This window comes from Penicillium cataractarum, assembly GCF_028827025.1.
Source record: "Penicillium cataractarum strain IBT 29864 chromosome Unknown utg000010l, whole genome shotgun sequence".
Taxonomy (NCBI): Eukaryota; Fungi; Ascomycota; class Eurotiomycetes; order Eurotiales; family Aspergillaceae; genus Penicillium; species Penicillium cataractarum.
In genome coordinates, this window is record NW_026622746.1 from 1,033,895 (window position 1) to 1,047,672 (window position 13,778).

At 52.4% G+C, this 13,778-nt stretch overlaps 5 protein-coding genes across 5 annotated transcripts; 1 reads left to right on the forward strand and 4 right to left on the reverse strand.

Annotated features, from left to right (window-relative positions):
• Positions 1 to 290: 290 nt before the first annotated feature.
• N7496_012507 (uncharacterized protein) lies at positions 291 to 2,323 on the reverse strand (the record flags this gene model as incomplete). The annotated part of the gene is made up of 2 exons (XM_056705420.1): positions 291 to 1,472; positions 1,529 to 2,323. 2 exons carry the CDS (start codon positions 2,321 to 2,323, stop codon positions 291 to 293), a joined length of 1,977 nt encoding a protein of 658 aa, XP_056549318.1.
• Positions 2,324 to 3,902: 1,579 nt separating this feature from the next.
• On the reverse strand, positions 3,903 to 4,745 carry N7496_012508 (J-type chaperone JAC1; the record flags this gene model as incomplete). The annotated part of the gene is made up of 1 exon (XM_056705421.1): positions 3,903 to 4,745. One exon carries the CDS (start codon positions 4,743 to 4,745, stop codon positions 3,903 to 3,905), a length of 843 nt encoding a protein of 280 aa, XP_056549319.1.
• A 513-nt stretch (positions 4,746 to 5,258) lies between these two features.
• Positions 5,259 to 7,034, reverse strand: N7496_012509 (putative pre-mRNA splicing factor; the record flags this gene model as incomplete). Its single annotated transcript, XM_056705422.1, has 3 exons — positions 5,259 to 6,745; positions 6,799 to 6,832; positions 6,990 to 7,034. The coding sequence occupies 3 exons, from the start codon at positions 7,032 to 7,034 to the stop codon at positions 5,259 to 5,261; spliced, it is 1,566 nt and encodes a 521-aa protein (XP_056549320.1).
• Positions 7,035 to 7,615: 581 nt separating this feature from the next.
• On the forward strand, positions 7,616 to 8,983 carry ppmA (type 2C protein phosphatase PTC7; the record flags this gene model as incomplete). The annotated part of the gene is made up of 1 exon (XM_056705423.1): positions 7,616 to 8,983. The coding sequence occupies one exon, from the start codon at positions 7,616 to 7,618 to the stop codon at positions 8,981 to 8,983; it is 1,368 nt and encodes a 455-aa protein (XP_056549321.1).
• Positions 8,984 to 10,514: 1,531 nt separating this feature from the next.
• N7496_012511 (uncharacterized protein) lies at positions 10,515 to 12,571 on the reverse strand (the record flags this gene model as incomplete). Its single annotated transcript, XM_056705424.1, has 5 exons — positions 10,515 to 11,011; positions 11,085 to 11,289; positions 11,358 to 11,751; positions 11,832 to 12,300; positions 12,439 to 12,571. 5 exons carry the CDS (start codon positions 12,569 to 12,571, stop codon positions 10,515 to 10,517), a joined length of 1,698 nt encoding a protein of 565 aa, XP_056549322.1.
• Positions 12,572 to 13,778: the final 1,207 nt, after the last annotated feature.

A 13,778-nucleotide genomic window follows, 5' to 3' on the forward strand; every position in this document is an offset into this window, starting at 1 on the left:
CATTTGCAGAGTATACCAAATGCATCGCCACAGCCAAGAAATAAACAAAAAAGACTCCAATGGAACATTCTCGACGCCAAGAACGACAATATGATGCAACCTGATACAAAAGCCAAGATACCAAGAAGAAAAAGACCTGCAGATCCACCTTCATACATTTGTGCAGTCTTGCGTCGTTGACAGGGCAGGGCAGCAGTGCAGAGCAGAACACCGCACTGCGTCAACCCGGGAATCCCCCAACCACAATCTCAATCAGATCAAGATCAAGATCTGGATTCTCCTCCAATGCATCACATCATCCGGTAAACAAGATCACTCGCCAACTCAGGCGTCCCATCCAACAAAGCCCTCAAACTATCCGGCCTCGTCCCATCAACACCGACACCCCTCACAGCCGGCGTAGCACTCCCACTCCCACTCCCACCATGCCACCGCGCCAATTCCTTTACCCGACAAGCTGCATAATGCACCACCAATCTCCGCAGCTCGTTCTCACGTAGCTGCGTTGCCGAGGTCGGGCTAATCGGTTCAAGGCGGGTGGTCTTGGTGTAAGCGTAGCGAAGCACGTCGAGGACTATCGCTGGAGCACCGGGTAGACCCGGTCTAATCGGGGGATTGGCGTCGGCATCAGACTCTCCATATTCCTCGCTGGTGTCATCGCCGAGGGGTAGATGCACGAGGTCTGTGTGGAGTTTGCGGAGACAGAGTTGGGCCAGGGCTGGGATGAGGTACCGTGTTGCGAAGACGTATACTTTTGCGTGGAAGGTGAGATACGGGAGGTCGGTGGATGTAGTTGTTCTTGAGGTTGACGGCTTAGGGGTAGATGGTACTGCGCTGTCGTCGTTGTATTGTAATGCAGCGAATTCGTCCCACAGGCTGAGGCCTGGCGTGCGTGGGGACGAGTCGGATTGTTTTGCGAAAGACATGTCGATGATGGGTTTCGGGGAAGGGGGTGCGTTGATGGTTGGTGAGTTTGTTCGAGAGGTGGTCCGAGGTGACATTGAGGACATTGGCGCTGGTGGGTTATCGTTTTCCTGGGGAGGATAGGAGGTTGGTTGAAGCCATTCGGGAGCATCTGTGGGTGCTGCAGACGGCGAGGGCATTGGGGACGGTAGGGGAGAGGCGGGGGGTTCTGGTGCCGCTTCTTCTTCTACTTCTGCTGGTGCATCCTCTTCCCATGCATCTTCGTCAGCCCCGACAGCCTCATCTTCGACGGCCACCGGCTCGGGCTCTGCTTCTGGGCTAGGCTCGGGCGCAGGCTCAGGCACAGGTTCAGGCTCGGGTTGTATTTCGACAACCTCGGGCTCTGGAGGAGGTGGCGTGGATGGAGGTGTCAAGCTTGCTGGGGGTTCATCTTCCAGAGGCTGCTGGGTAGACTTCTTTTTTGCCTTCTTTGCCTTGGCCTTGGCCTTCTTGGACTTCTTCGAAGTGGGATATGCCGGTTCTTCTTCCCAGGATGCCTCGTCGGCCGGCTCTGCTGCGTCTGGGGTTATCTGCTCGCCAGATTCCGGGGGGTGTCATCGGTAACCTGATATTGTGCCCAGTCTGTTTCCTTCGGCTGCTCGAGGGGCTCGGCAGGCTCAACAGGCTCCTGTGTTCCGGGTGACTCTTGGGCTTGCTCGGTAGATGCTGGCTCCTGAGCTTCGGGCTCGACTGCTTCTGCTTCTGCTTCTGCTTCTGCTTCTACCTTAGGTCCAGCTTCAGCTTCAGCTGGCTCCTCTGCCTCTGTTTCTGCAGAGACATCCTCCTCAACCACTGGCGGTACATCTCCCTCAGCCCTCACAGTTTGACCATCAGTCTGACTCCCCGGTGGCGGCGACGGAGCTGGCGGTGGTACAGCCGACGAAACCGAGTCCGAACGATAAGTCCCTCTCCAAGACTGTCCCGGGCTCATCACACTCTCTACCACTTCTACTCGGGTATTCTCTCGAGGCGAGGGTGCTAGCGCCGGCGCCGGCACGGGCACCGGTAGCTGAGGCACCTTATAGTCGCCGGTATAAGCATACTCGCAAAAGGCGACAAAGGTCTCGACATCCTCATCTTCGAGTACAGCGATGCGATGCTTGGATTCCCGGGTGTGGCCATTGTTCATGAGGTTGTGCAGCGGTTTGGAGACATGCTGGGCGAGGCCCGACTGGATGGTTAACTTGGTGTGTTTGGGTCCGACGAGGAACGTAAATGACGGTGAGTGGATGATACTGTTGGTTGGAAAATGCTCAAACGTGTCAGCAAAGTCCCGCGACTTTAGTCTCAAGATTGGAGGCAAGATTGGAGGTGCTTGTACTGCTTGGGATGGTGGTGATGGCTGGGGTGAGTTGGGCATGTTGACTGGGTGTGGCACCCACCTGCTATAATCACGAGAGTCCATGGAAGCTGCTTCTGCTCTGCTCTACTCCTCCGCAATGCGTCACTGCCGTCCTGTGGAAAGGTATATTTCAATGATGAAAAAGTTGAATCGGTGATTATTTCCCCCAATATGGGCGACAACGGTGTCGCAAGTGTTTAAGTATCTTTCGCTAATTACAGACTCCAACAAGGGTCTTGTCATCCTTGGCCTAAGCCAAATCACCAGAAAAGCACCACCACTCGGGCACAGGACCCAGATAGTCGAGATAGCCCTGTTAGCGGGCTACGTGTGCAGTCCTGATGGGTGTGGAGAGCAGAGAGGGGGGGGGGTACCATCATCGACGCCAACGCCTTGCCAGCAGACCGACTCGGATCGACCAGGGGGCCTTCCGGTGTATAAAAGTCCGGTACCCAAAGGGTCCTCATTAGTTTTGAAGCGGTCGCTATGATCTTCTCATATGACTTTGTGAGATATGCTATCCCGTGTGTAGTAGTACCCCGTCATGAATCGTGAGTATCCGAGCCTATTCTCTTCATCGCCGTGCATGCGCATTGATCCCATCCATGAAGAGGAATAATCGAACGGTAAAAAGTAAAGCAAATATGCAGCAAGGCCTCATATCCAATCAAGCACCCTCAAATTGGAACTCGAGATGGGGTTTGTTGGCGAATAAGGTAGACAAATCCCGACTTGCTTCCATTCGTGCCCAATCGCCTGCTCACCTCCCAACTGCGGGCCTCATTCGTCGAGTGGGGCCAGGTCCATCGCCCTGGAATTTGGGTTTCTACTTGCCTGTACGTCCTAGACAGCTTCACTTTTTTTCTCTGTCTGCCGAGTCTTGTAAGAGCGAAATTTTGCTCCTTGGTCCTAGTTTCTGTCGCCTTGGCGCTATTCTTTGGTGGCGGTCTGCGTCTGCAGTCCAGGTGCGTTGGTCTGCTGATAAGGCAAATGCGAGTTCTTCAGATGTAGCTGTAGGGTGGCGGACAATGTCATTATTTTGCTAGTTCTGGGATGGTTTAAGAGAGAGATACTGGTTACAAGAAATTTCTAATTTGGAAGGCTACAGGACCGGCAATGTTAATGCTGCTTCGGTGGTTTGTCACTGGTGGGAGAATTATCATCTCACGGTGTTTGTATACACAGTTCCATTCTTCTAGAAGATGAACTTTCTTCTGCATGAACGGTACTAAGTACTTGATATGTTCGAGTCAATCCTTAGAGATAGTATAGTTGGTTGTCGCGGGGTGTATTCATTTGATATCTGAGAATGCATATCGCTGGAATGGATACTTTCCATGAAACCGACGGCTCTACGTAAACATACACGAGCTGAAATCATAACCCTCCAGAATCTTGAGGGTTTTCTGCCGGCAACTAGACACGGCTTGATTCGTATGGGTATACCCAAAGTCTCAAATAACAATCTCAATGATACAAGAGGGGAGGATATCTCAAATCTATATACTAAACCCATAAAATCGTCTCCAGTACATGCATTCCCAATTCATAATACAAAGCATACCCTCAATATCAACAGCCACACTCAATCTCCCATCTAAGACCCATGCACCAACCGAATCTCCGTACTCCCAGGCTCCCACTCTCTCAACCCTTCACCAACACTATACCAAAACCTCAACTTGACACACTCAGCCCTAGCACCCTCAATATCCCCACGATCAAACGCCCCCGCCAAAGCACCCACACACCCAGCAATCCGCATCTCATTCTCATCCTTCAAAGCGTCAATCTCAGCCTCCGCCTCCGGCGACGCACCAACCTCCTCAATGGTCTCCTGCACCTCCATCACTTCCATCAGCGTCGCCGGGTCCAGTGCATGCTTGGTCGAGGCATCTTCCGCCGTGACGTCGATCCCATGTAGTTCACGGAGCAGATACTGCGCGCGCTGGAGCGGGTCTGAGAGTGTGCGGTATGCTTCGTTGATGCGCGCGGATAGGGCCTCGGCGTGTTGCTTTGCAGCGCCGGAGGGGTATTTGTCTGGGTGAACTGCGCCTTGGAGTTGGAGGAATTCGCGGCGTAGATCGCCTACGGAGATTTCGAAGGGTGATGCTGGGGGTGGACCGGCTGGGAGGGTCTTTGGGAAGATGGTATAGTGGTTTGTGATATCCGGGGCTCTGGCGATAGATGGCTCGCTTGCTTCCGTGGGTGTTTGGGTGGGGGAGGCTGCTGTTGAGGCTGCGCGACGGGTCATTATGTTTGACGGCGTGTAGATGGATTCGGTTGAGCCGAGAGTTTGGCTTCGGCTAGTATGGGTGCAGAGGGTGCACGCATTGCGCTGGGATGTGCTGATCAGAGCCTGTCGGCTGGATGTCGCGACTGTTCGTGATGTCGCTGAGCGACACAGTTGTCGCGCCAAGGTTGGCGTGCGGAGTGCCATTTTGAAATTGTTGATAGAAGAAAGCTTCAAGCCGAGCGTCGGACTCGGAGATAGCCCGCCGTGGAAAACTACAACTTACGTCATCCCCGCACGAGCACGTGACATTATACAAAGCATGTTCAATCGCGGTGGTTCTTACACTGTACTTGGCAACAACAAAAGTTACTTACAAGACATATGGCTAGAAGACGATTGGTTGATGTAGTGCAATTCTCTGACCCATATATGATAACCAGAGTCTGGAAAATGACACTTGGAAATTGCGAAATATCTTGTTTATCTACCATTCGAACATTTGAGCATGATATAACAGTCGCTTCGAACTGTCACCCAGATACTAAAATTCTTAAATAATAAGTTGCAAATATCGAGGACTAGATAGCTTTGAGAGGCAGTGATATGCAATCAATTGGGCATCTCAGTGGATATTCTAATTTGGAAGCCTATTTCATTCACATTAAACACACTACACTACCACCTCGAGCATAGGTAGGTCAATATAGCAGTTCAAATCTACCCTTCAATACCCCAGAGCTTCACAGTACGATCATGACCACAACTGGCAATCCACTGCGCATCACCACTAACATCCGTACTGAGGACATTACCCGAGTGCCCACTCAACGTCTTCACCAACGACCAGTCATCAGCACTGAAGATATTGACGTTCTTGTCAAAACCACTCGACACGAAGAAAGTACCAGACTTCTTAGGTCGAATACCAGCATCGCCGTTCGGTGCTGGAGTACCATCAACCTCCATCTGGCCATCGGTAGAGGGCAAGAATGATGCTGATTCAGCACCCTTGTACCAGCGAAGATCCGATACCACACTCTTGTGTGCGCCAATGCCGCCGGTATTTCGTACTTGTCGCAGATCCCAGCACTTGACCCATCCATCGCCAGACCCGGAAAGCACACGGTATCCGTCCACGCCCCAGTCCATGCCGAAAATTTCGCGGACGTGGCCCTCCAGAATCATTACCGTGCGGCCTGTCCGTAGATCCCAAATTCGACCGATGCTGTCCAGACCTCCACTGGCAAGGAGAGATCCGTCGTTGTTAAAGGATACGGTATAGACCTCTCGTGAATGGCCTTCTTGCAAGAGCAGTTCCGTGGTGGTCTCGACGTCCCACAGACGCCACGTCGTATCGAAAGAGGCAGACGCCGCATACCGTCCTGACGGGTGGAACTCGGTGCGACACACTCGTCCTGAATGTCCAGTCAGTGTGGCTAGAGGTTTGTCTGAATCGAGTGACCAAAGGTTGATATTTCCTTCGCCACCTCCGGAGATGAGGTTAACGCTTGATGGTGAAACGTTGGATTCGGGTAGTGTAGCCCCCGGGAACCACGCCAAACCACCAACACGGTCATTATGTCCCTTCAAGTTCGCCTTCTCCTCCAAGTTCGGCACGGTCAGCAACTTGATGCTGCCGCCCCAATTTCCAGCAGCGATGGTCTGTCCATCTGGTGCAAATCGACAAATGCTGACTGGCCGGTCACCCGCAATCTGCGATCCGTACAGATCGAATCCTCCAAGCTTCTCTTTGACCGCTTTCCGGTGCTTAACGTGTGTCCTCAGCGGGATCGTTGACTCCTCCTTTAGTCGTGCTACTCGCGCCTTCGCCCGCGGTAGTGAATAGCGAGCGATCGCTTTCCGAGCTTCTAGAAGCGCGTCTGAGCCCTCTGTGTAGAATTCCTCCTGTTGTTCAACCTCCTCTTCCTCCTCAGCCTCTTCCATCTCGACGTCGCCCTCGCCCTGTCGTTCCGCTAGATCGGTCAACAGCTCGCGCAGACGGTCTCGTCGATCTACGGGGCCCTCGCCGAAGAGTGTAATGGGCTCGCCAAGCTCTCGTAGTCGTAGGCGCACGCGGGTATCGTCTGTGGGCACCACCATGGCGGCGGCGCGTCGTTTGCGCTCGAATTGGGCTGTGATGGCAGATGCCCGTTCGGACGGGATGCCCGCTGCGGATGCAGGGATCTCATAGTCTGTGTCAACGGCTGTTTTCACGTTGTTAGTGGGGGTCCAAAGACTGTTGGAGGGAATCACTTACGGAGGTTGGCGAGATCAATGCCCGTGTCCATCTCCTAGAGGTGTCGCATTAGCTTCATATCCAAGAATAACGCGTGATAATACGTATTGAGGAAAAAGGATGAATCGCAGATGCCACTAGTCCAAGCAATGACTTGCGAGACCATGTCCAAGGCTTGACTAGTGGAAGCTGTCGCGTGGTTGATCGCTTACCTCGGCCGCCTCCTCGACATAGGCTTGTCGCGCAGGGTGCATCATTTTGAATGCGGAGAAGCTCACGCTTCACAGATTAGATTAAACAGCAAAGAGGAGATCTGCTATGTTGAGAGACAAGCTGGAAGCTGGTGGAAACGGGCGAGCGAGTCGGAGGTGGAAGTTGCGGCGCGGCAGAACTGATAAAGCAGAGGCGGAGATAGAAATTTACAGTCCAGCAGTAAGAAGTATACAACCGAGTCGAGCTTGGATTAGGTCTACGAATATATATTAGCGACTGGATTAGTATTACATTGGATATACTAGAGAAAATCAAAACTCCTTGATTCTGTATATTCCCCCTGAATTTTATAAATCCCAACAATTCCAGAAAAAAAGGAAAGACAATGACGCCAGGCGGTCAATCGCGATAAGCTCGCGGGTTCATTTCTTATCCGTTCGGCCAGCTGCGCTCCTGAGTTTTTTTAACTTCCTTTGTGCCCTTGTGTCCTCTTCACCCTTTCTTTCTTTTTTTTACTTTTCACGACCAAATCAACCCGTTCCTATTGTCCCCCTTTTCCCATTGTGTCCCTCCGATGCTCTTGTGAGCTCTCTTACGTGGGAGGGTCGTGATCTTCCGCCCTGCGATGATCCCGCTAAGTGTGCAGTGTAGAGCCTGCAGTTCCACCTGCAGCCTACAAATACAAACCCTTGTTCGCGACAGGATTTCTCTCTCCGCCGCCAGCACCTTTTCCTTCTCCTTCGCAAAGACTCGGCCGTTCTTCGCACCACTCTCTCGCAAATATGCCTTGAATAACACCCCTCGCCGGTCCTTCCATTCCACTCCCGGCCGGCTATCCGATCCCTCGCCCTCTACCTCTCGGATCTCGTATCGGGTTGCCGTCTCCTCGTCGGGTAAAGGCCGCCGCTTCCACCCTCTCAAAAATGCATACAACTTTGACCCTACAATCTCGGATGTGATCGGTGTCTCTCGAGACAAGAATCCCGCTGTCCGCCGGCGCAATCGCCCTGATAGTGGTGAGGATGCCTTCTTCGTAAGCCGGATCGGCTCCCACGTTTCAGGCCACCCGGATGCAGGCAATGCAGTCGCCTTTGCGGTGGCCGATGGTGTCGGTGGCTGGACAGAGTCCCGTGTCGATCCGGCGGACTTTTCGCATGGTCTTTGTGGCTATATGGCTCAGTCGGCTTTGGCCTGGGACTCGCCTGCAGACAAGCTGCGGCCCAAGCAGCTATTGCAGGCAGGATATGACCAGGTTGTGGATGACCCGGCTATCAAGGCGGGTGGCAGCACTGCGTCTGTCGGCATTGCGCTTCCAGATGGCCGCGTTGAGCTGGCGAACCTGGGTGACTCGGGTTCAGTACTACTCCGTCTTGCTGCCGTGCACCACTACTCTGTCCCGCAAACCCACGGGTTCAATACCCCCTATCAGCTGAGCGTTATTCCCCCGCGCATGCGCGCTCAAGCGTCCGTCTTTGGAGGAGCCTATTTGGAAGATTTCCCCAAAGACGCCGCCGTCACAAATGTCCAGATGCAGCACGGTGATGTGCTCATACTCGCAACGGACGGTGTCTTTGACAATCTGAACAATCAGGATATCCTGAAGGTTGTCACGAGCCGCATGGTCTTGACTGGTGCTTGGACAGCCACCGAAGACTTTGGCGTGGGCATTTCGGATACTCTTGCGGGATTGACTGTTCCAGGCGGACTGGCCACTGCATTCCCACCACCAAAGAACCCCTCCGCATCCCAACCAAACGAAAAGGAGAATGCTACTCTCGAATCCACGCTTACCCTCCAATCCCTTCTTGCTGCCTCCATCGCTGGCGAGGCAAAGGTCGCCAGTGTCGACTTCCGCCGCGATGGTCCTTTCGCCAAGGAGGCACAGCGTTATTATCCGGGAGACTACTACCGCGGCGGCAAGGTGGATGATATCTGTGCTTTGGTTATTGTGGCCGTAGACGAGAGTCTTGCCGGTGGTACGAGTACCAAGTAGACAGACAGGTGCCCTTATATAAACTCCACGGTTGTGGTCTATACACTTTGGACTCGTTGGGATTGTTCTTTGCATTTTTTTTTTCATTCTGCATCTGGGGGGCGCAGGGATTTTTTTTTGGGCAGGAGGTTGTTGGTCTTGACGGCTTATATAAATTATTATATCTACATTTCCTTTTTGTTTCGGAGACATGATCTAGCATGAAGATTGCCAGCTCTATGGTTGAGCGAGAGTAAAAATCAATATCAATTTCATTATTAATGCCGACATACAGAGTGTACAGTTCCCCCTCAAATCTAAGCGTTTTGAGGGTTATCATCAACTTCAAGTTCTTCCAGGTAATCTCCCCCCTCATATGGCCTAGTTGGTCAGCCAGGTTTGCGCCACCTGGTTGGCCAAGGGTGTGCCCCTGTGAAGGAAAAATGATGGGAAATATGGTTGACTGGTATCCGATGTCGAGCATCGCTCCACGGATGACCGGGCACACCCCAAGGGGGAGAGTGGGCGAGCGGCTAAACCCCCCGCTCGCCGATTTCTTCTTTTATTTTTTATTTTTTTATTTAATAGATAGACCTCTTCTATATCTTCTATTCTATATCTAAAATAAGATATTTTAGAGGTAGTATGGTGGTGTAGAGGGAGATTATTTAGTGGGTGTAGTCCCTGATGGTATGACTTTCGGCATCGTGGGATGACGATGGAGCATTTTAGGGAGGTATATAGGGAACGTGAAGGTTCGGGGCTCGATTCATGGAAAGGATGATCTTTTATTTTCCTTTTCTTTCGTCCTTCCTTCCCTTATTTTATGACTTTTGGCCTGCGACTGCTTGATATCGCTCTAATATCAGTGTCACGTAGAAGCGTCCAGAGAGAACCTATATCATCTTTGATACCTTGATATAATATGGCAGACGCTCGACGGATTGCGAGGATGATACGGTGCATGTAAAGATACTGCATTTTGTCCTTCGGCGTATAATATCCTTTCCACAGAGACCTCCTACGCTGCTGGGTGTATATGTAATGTCAACCGTAGGCCACAATGTAAATAGATATACCTCCCAACATAATAGTCCTGCTGGACCTAGATATCATGCTTACTAGAACCATGCATCTCCCAAATACAAGTCACTCAAAAAACGAATAAGTTAGAAGAAAGACACCATTTTTCATTGCCTTTGAAATACAAACAACTAACCAGGCCAGAACCACAGAGAGCCCAGCCCAGCCCAGCGCTAACCCCAGACCCAAGATTCGATACTATATGGCAACGCAGGGGGTGGATTATCAGAGAGAGAAAGGAGAAATAGCATAACAAGAACAAAGTCTAAATCCAATCGGATAAGACGAAGTCGAATGGAGGAAAGACGTCAGAAAATTCAAGTATCACAGCGAGAACAGCAGAGTACCCAGACCGGTTCCATCATGAGGAGGGTAACAAGGAAAAAGCAGGACATGAGATCGGAAAAAGGAAGACACGTAGAAACTCCAGAGCATGTACTTGTGACCCCCAATCCAGAACATTGTGCGCTTAAGCGGCAGCCTCAACAGTCTTCTCCTCGGTTTGTTTATCCTCGGTAGATGCCTTGGGTTCGCTCTCGTCGGCCTTCTCGGCATCGGGCATGGGGGTATCATCGTTGGCGGTCTTGCTCTCTGTCTCCTTCTCCTCCTCAGTCTCCACTTTGGGGGTATCAGCGCCGTCATCGTCCTTGTGGGCGCCGTTGGCGGTGGGTTTGGTCTCCTTGTCGGAGGGAGCCGGGGCGTCGGTCTCCAGCACGCTCTTCCAGCTGGTCAGGATTCCCATTGCGCGGTGGCGGAACTGGAACTCCTCGTCGCGGGGGATGGTATCAAGCTTGACGATCATCTTCAGAACTTTGTTGATCTTGGTCGAGCGGATGATGGAAACCTCGAGATCAGCGTGCTTCTCCAGCTTGTCGAAATAGCCAGCCATAGTGGCCATCTCATCCTCCTTGGGTGGCATTTCGCGGGAAATGAATCCCTTCTGTAGCTTGTGACGCAGGAAAAGAACTGCAACTGGGTATTAGCCGGTCTTCTTTGCAAATCATAGTTCCTTTCTTAGTATGCTCATGATGATACGTACCCTCCTTCTCCTTCTTTTTCTTCAACTCTTCGGGGTCAATCTGCTTCTCTGGCTCCTTGACCTCGGGGGTGCTGTCTTCCTCGGCGGCCTTGGCCTTCTTGGAGCTGGGCTTCTTTGCCTTACTAGCGGGGGTCTTCTTCTCCTCCGCAGGCGCCTTGGGGGTAGTCAACTTCAGCTTAGTACTGGTCTTTGGAGTCTTTGCGGGCTGTGCATGAAGTCAGCAAACTCCATCGGCGCTGTAGAACGAGTCTCTCGCCCTCAGAAGATACTCACCTTCTCCGCGTCACCGTCGGTCTCATTCTTGCGCTTCTTCGAGGTCTTGGCCTTCTTGGAGTCATCTGCATCCTCCATTTCGACATCGGTATCCGGGCCCTTGCTCTTGCGCTTGGTCTTGCTGGCGGCCTTCTTGGCCTCCTTAGCAGCCTCCTTTGCGGCTTCCTTCTCAGCCTTGGCAGCAGCCTTTGCAGCCTCGGCGGCCTCCTCCTCCTCGATCTCTTGCTGGATGGCAGCCTCGTGATCGGACAGCATCTGCTTGAAGTATGCAAGGTCGTGGCCCTCCGAAGCAACCTTGTAGGCCTCGATCAGGCCCTTGGCCTTGTTCTTCTGGGAGACATCCTTGCACTCGGCAGGGGTGATCGGGGTGAGTTGGGTGTTGGGGATCCAGGCACTGTGTAGACCAACAGTTAGCTATCCATTGAAACGACGTATATGACTCTTTTGAGCTTTCCGAGGGTGGCAATCACTTACAACTCGTTGCTCTGGAAGAACATGACGGGGAAGGTCCGCTCATGGGCCCGCTTTCCCTCATCCGCGTAGTCGGCACGGTAGGTTCCATCGGGTTGCGCGGCCGTGACGGGGCGGGTATCAAGCAGAGACTGCGGGAGCATCTCCTCGTCGCAGATGATGGATGGCCATGGCGCATAGCTGCGCAGACGCGCAAGGTAGTACTCGCCGGGCTGCACCTTCAGATGAGTGATCTTGGTCATGGACTTGCGCTTGTTGAGCTTGGACTTCTCGGCGGTGCCAGTGGACCGGCGGCGGTCCTTGGAGGACTTCTTGGAAGAGGCTGGGGTTCCATTCGCCTCTGGGGCAGCTGTCTCAGCATCTCCGTCGGCAGCAGCGGGCTCGTCCTTGGCCTCCGTCGCATCGCCGGAATCAGCAGCCTGGTCGGCACCAGATTCGGCTTCCTTCTTCTCGTTGTTTGCGCTTGTGGGTTCTGGTCGGGCCAAGGCAAGTCAGGTTAGCGGGCTGTGGTCACACAAGAGGGCATGATCCTCCCGGTCTGGGCGCCAGCTTCAATGGAGAAGCTTGACTGCCGGTTGGAGTCAATGCGCGGATAGGATGTAGAGCTTACCGGTCTTCTTGTCGTCGGTGGTAGTCACATTCTCGGACTCCTGGTCGGCAGGCTTGTCGCCGGCCGCGGCCGCAGCGCGCTCGGGCTGTTCAACAGCCTCAGCGGGGGCAGCGACAGGGGTATCGTCGGCCATGATTGCAGTGCCCAGTATGTCGCGGTGAAAGGTTCAGGAATTGGTTGAGAGAGGGATGTTGGGGGGGTGCGAATGGGTGGTAGGAGAAGGTGGGTGAGAAAGATGTGGAGAAGGTTGGAGTCGCGCAGGTCGGATCGCGGGAAGGACGCGTTGGGTCTGAGAGCGGGAGGACGGCCACCAATGACGCCGCAACTTCAGGTAGCTTCACCACAGCAGCAACGAAGGTTCTGATGGGGTCTTTGCCGCCCGAGGAAATGTTTGTAGAGGTAGATAGAGTCTTCTCAAGTCATAAATTCTCAGATATTTAACAGATTCGGTCGCCAGGTGGTCTGACTGGAGGGGGCAAGGCTCCACCTCGCTGTCACCAAAGGCAAAGAGCTCGTTGCCTGGATCACAGCCTGCAAGGACGCCTTATGAGAAGGTTGATGGTTGACTGCCACTGCTTTTGGCGATTATCTGAGGTTTGGTGGTATCTGTGGTCCGAGACTCAAGGCAGATGCGATCAATGCCTAGACCTACTCACGCGGATAACTATTGGGACGATGAAGCTTGTGAGTCACCAAGGAGCAATAACAGCCTGTTGGCATAGTATATATCTTGTATCTCAGATATGGTGACCGGTATATGAATCTGTTGATGCTGGATTAGCTACAGGCTCCGCCCATATGAATAGAGGCTCACCAGGCCATACTGTGAGATATCGCAAGCTACCAGATCGACAGTCAAGGTGGTCAAGATGAAGAAAGGATTCTTGAAATATACTGTGTATCAGGGATATTCAACAGCCAAGTATAGAGAAAGGGTCCACTGGCGTCAGTGCGCGCTGAAGTAAATGAAAGTTGATGGTTCGCGGTCTCATTGTGGCAGCTCTTTGCTTCTGTAAGCATCTAGAACCCCACAGCTTCACCTACACCGGTGAGTTCATTTACAGTATACGCCTACTTATCCCCACGAGAGTGATTTAGATGATAGAGCATGTTCAAAATAATGTTTCAGTCTTGTGATTTATTTCAAAGGACTAATAATATAGTTATGAATGGACTAGAGCGACGATTCACAGCTATCACCCAATCCACAATAGCGATATAAAAACATACAAAAGATTGGGCTACCATCAAGCTCAATGCAGTATATAATGATAATTCTCTGCCATATTCACAAGATATCGACAAGCTCCAGCAAACAGCCGGTTCGTCTTTGGGGGTAT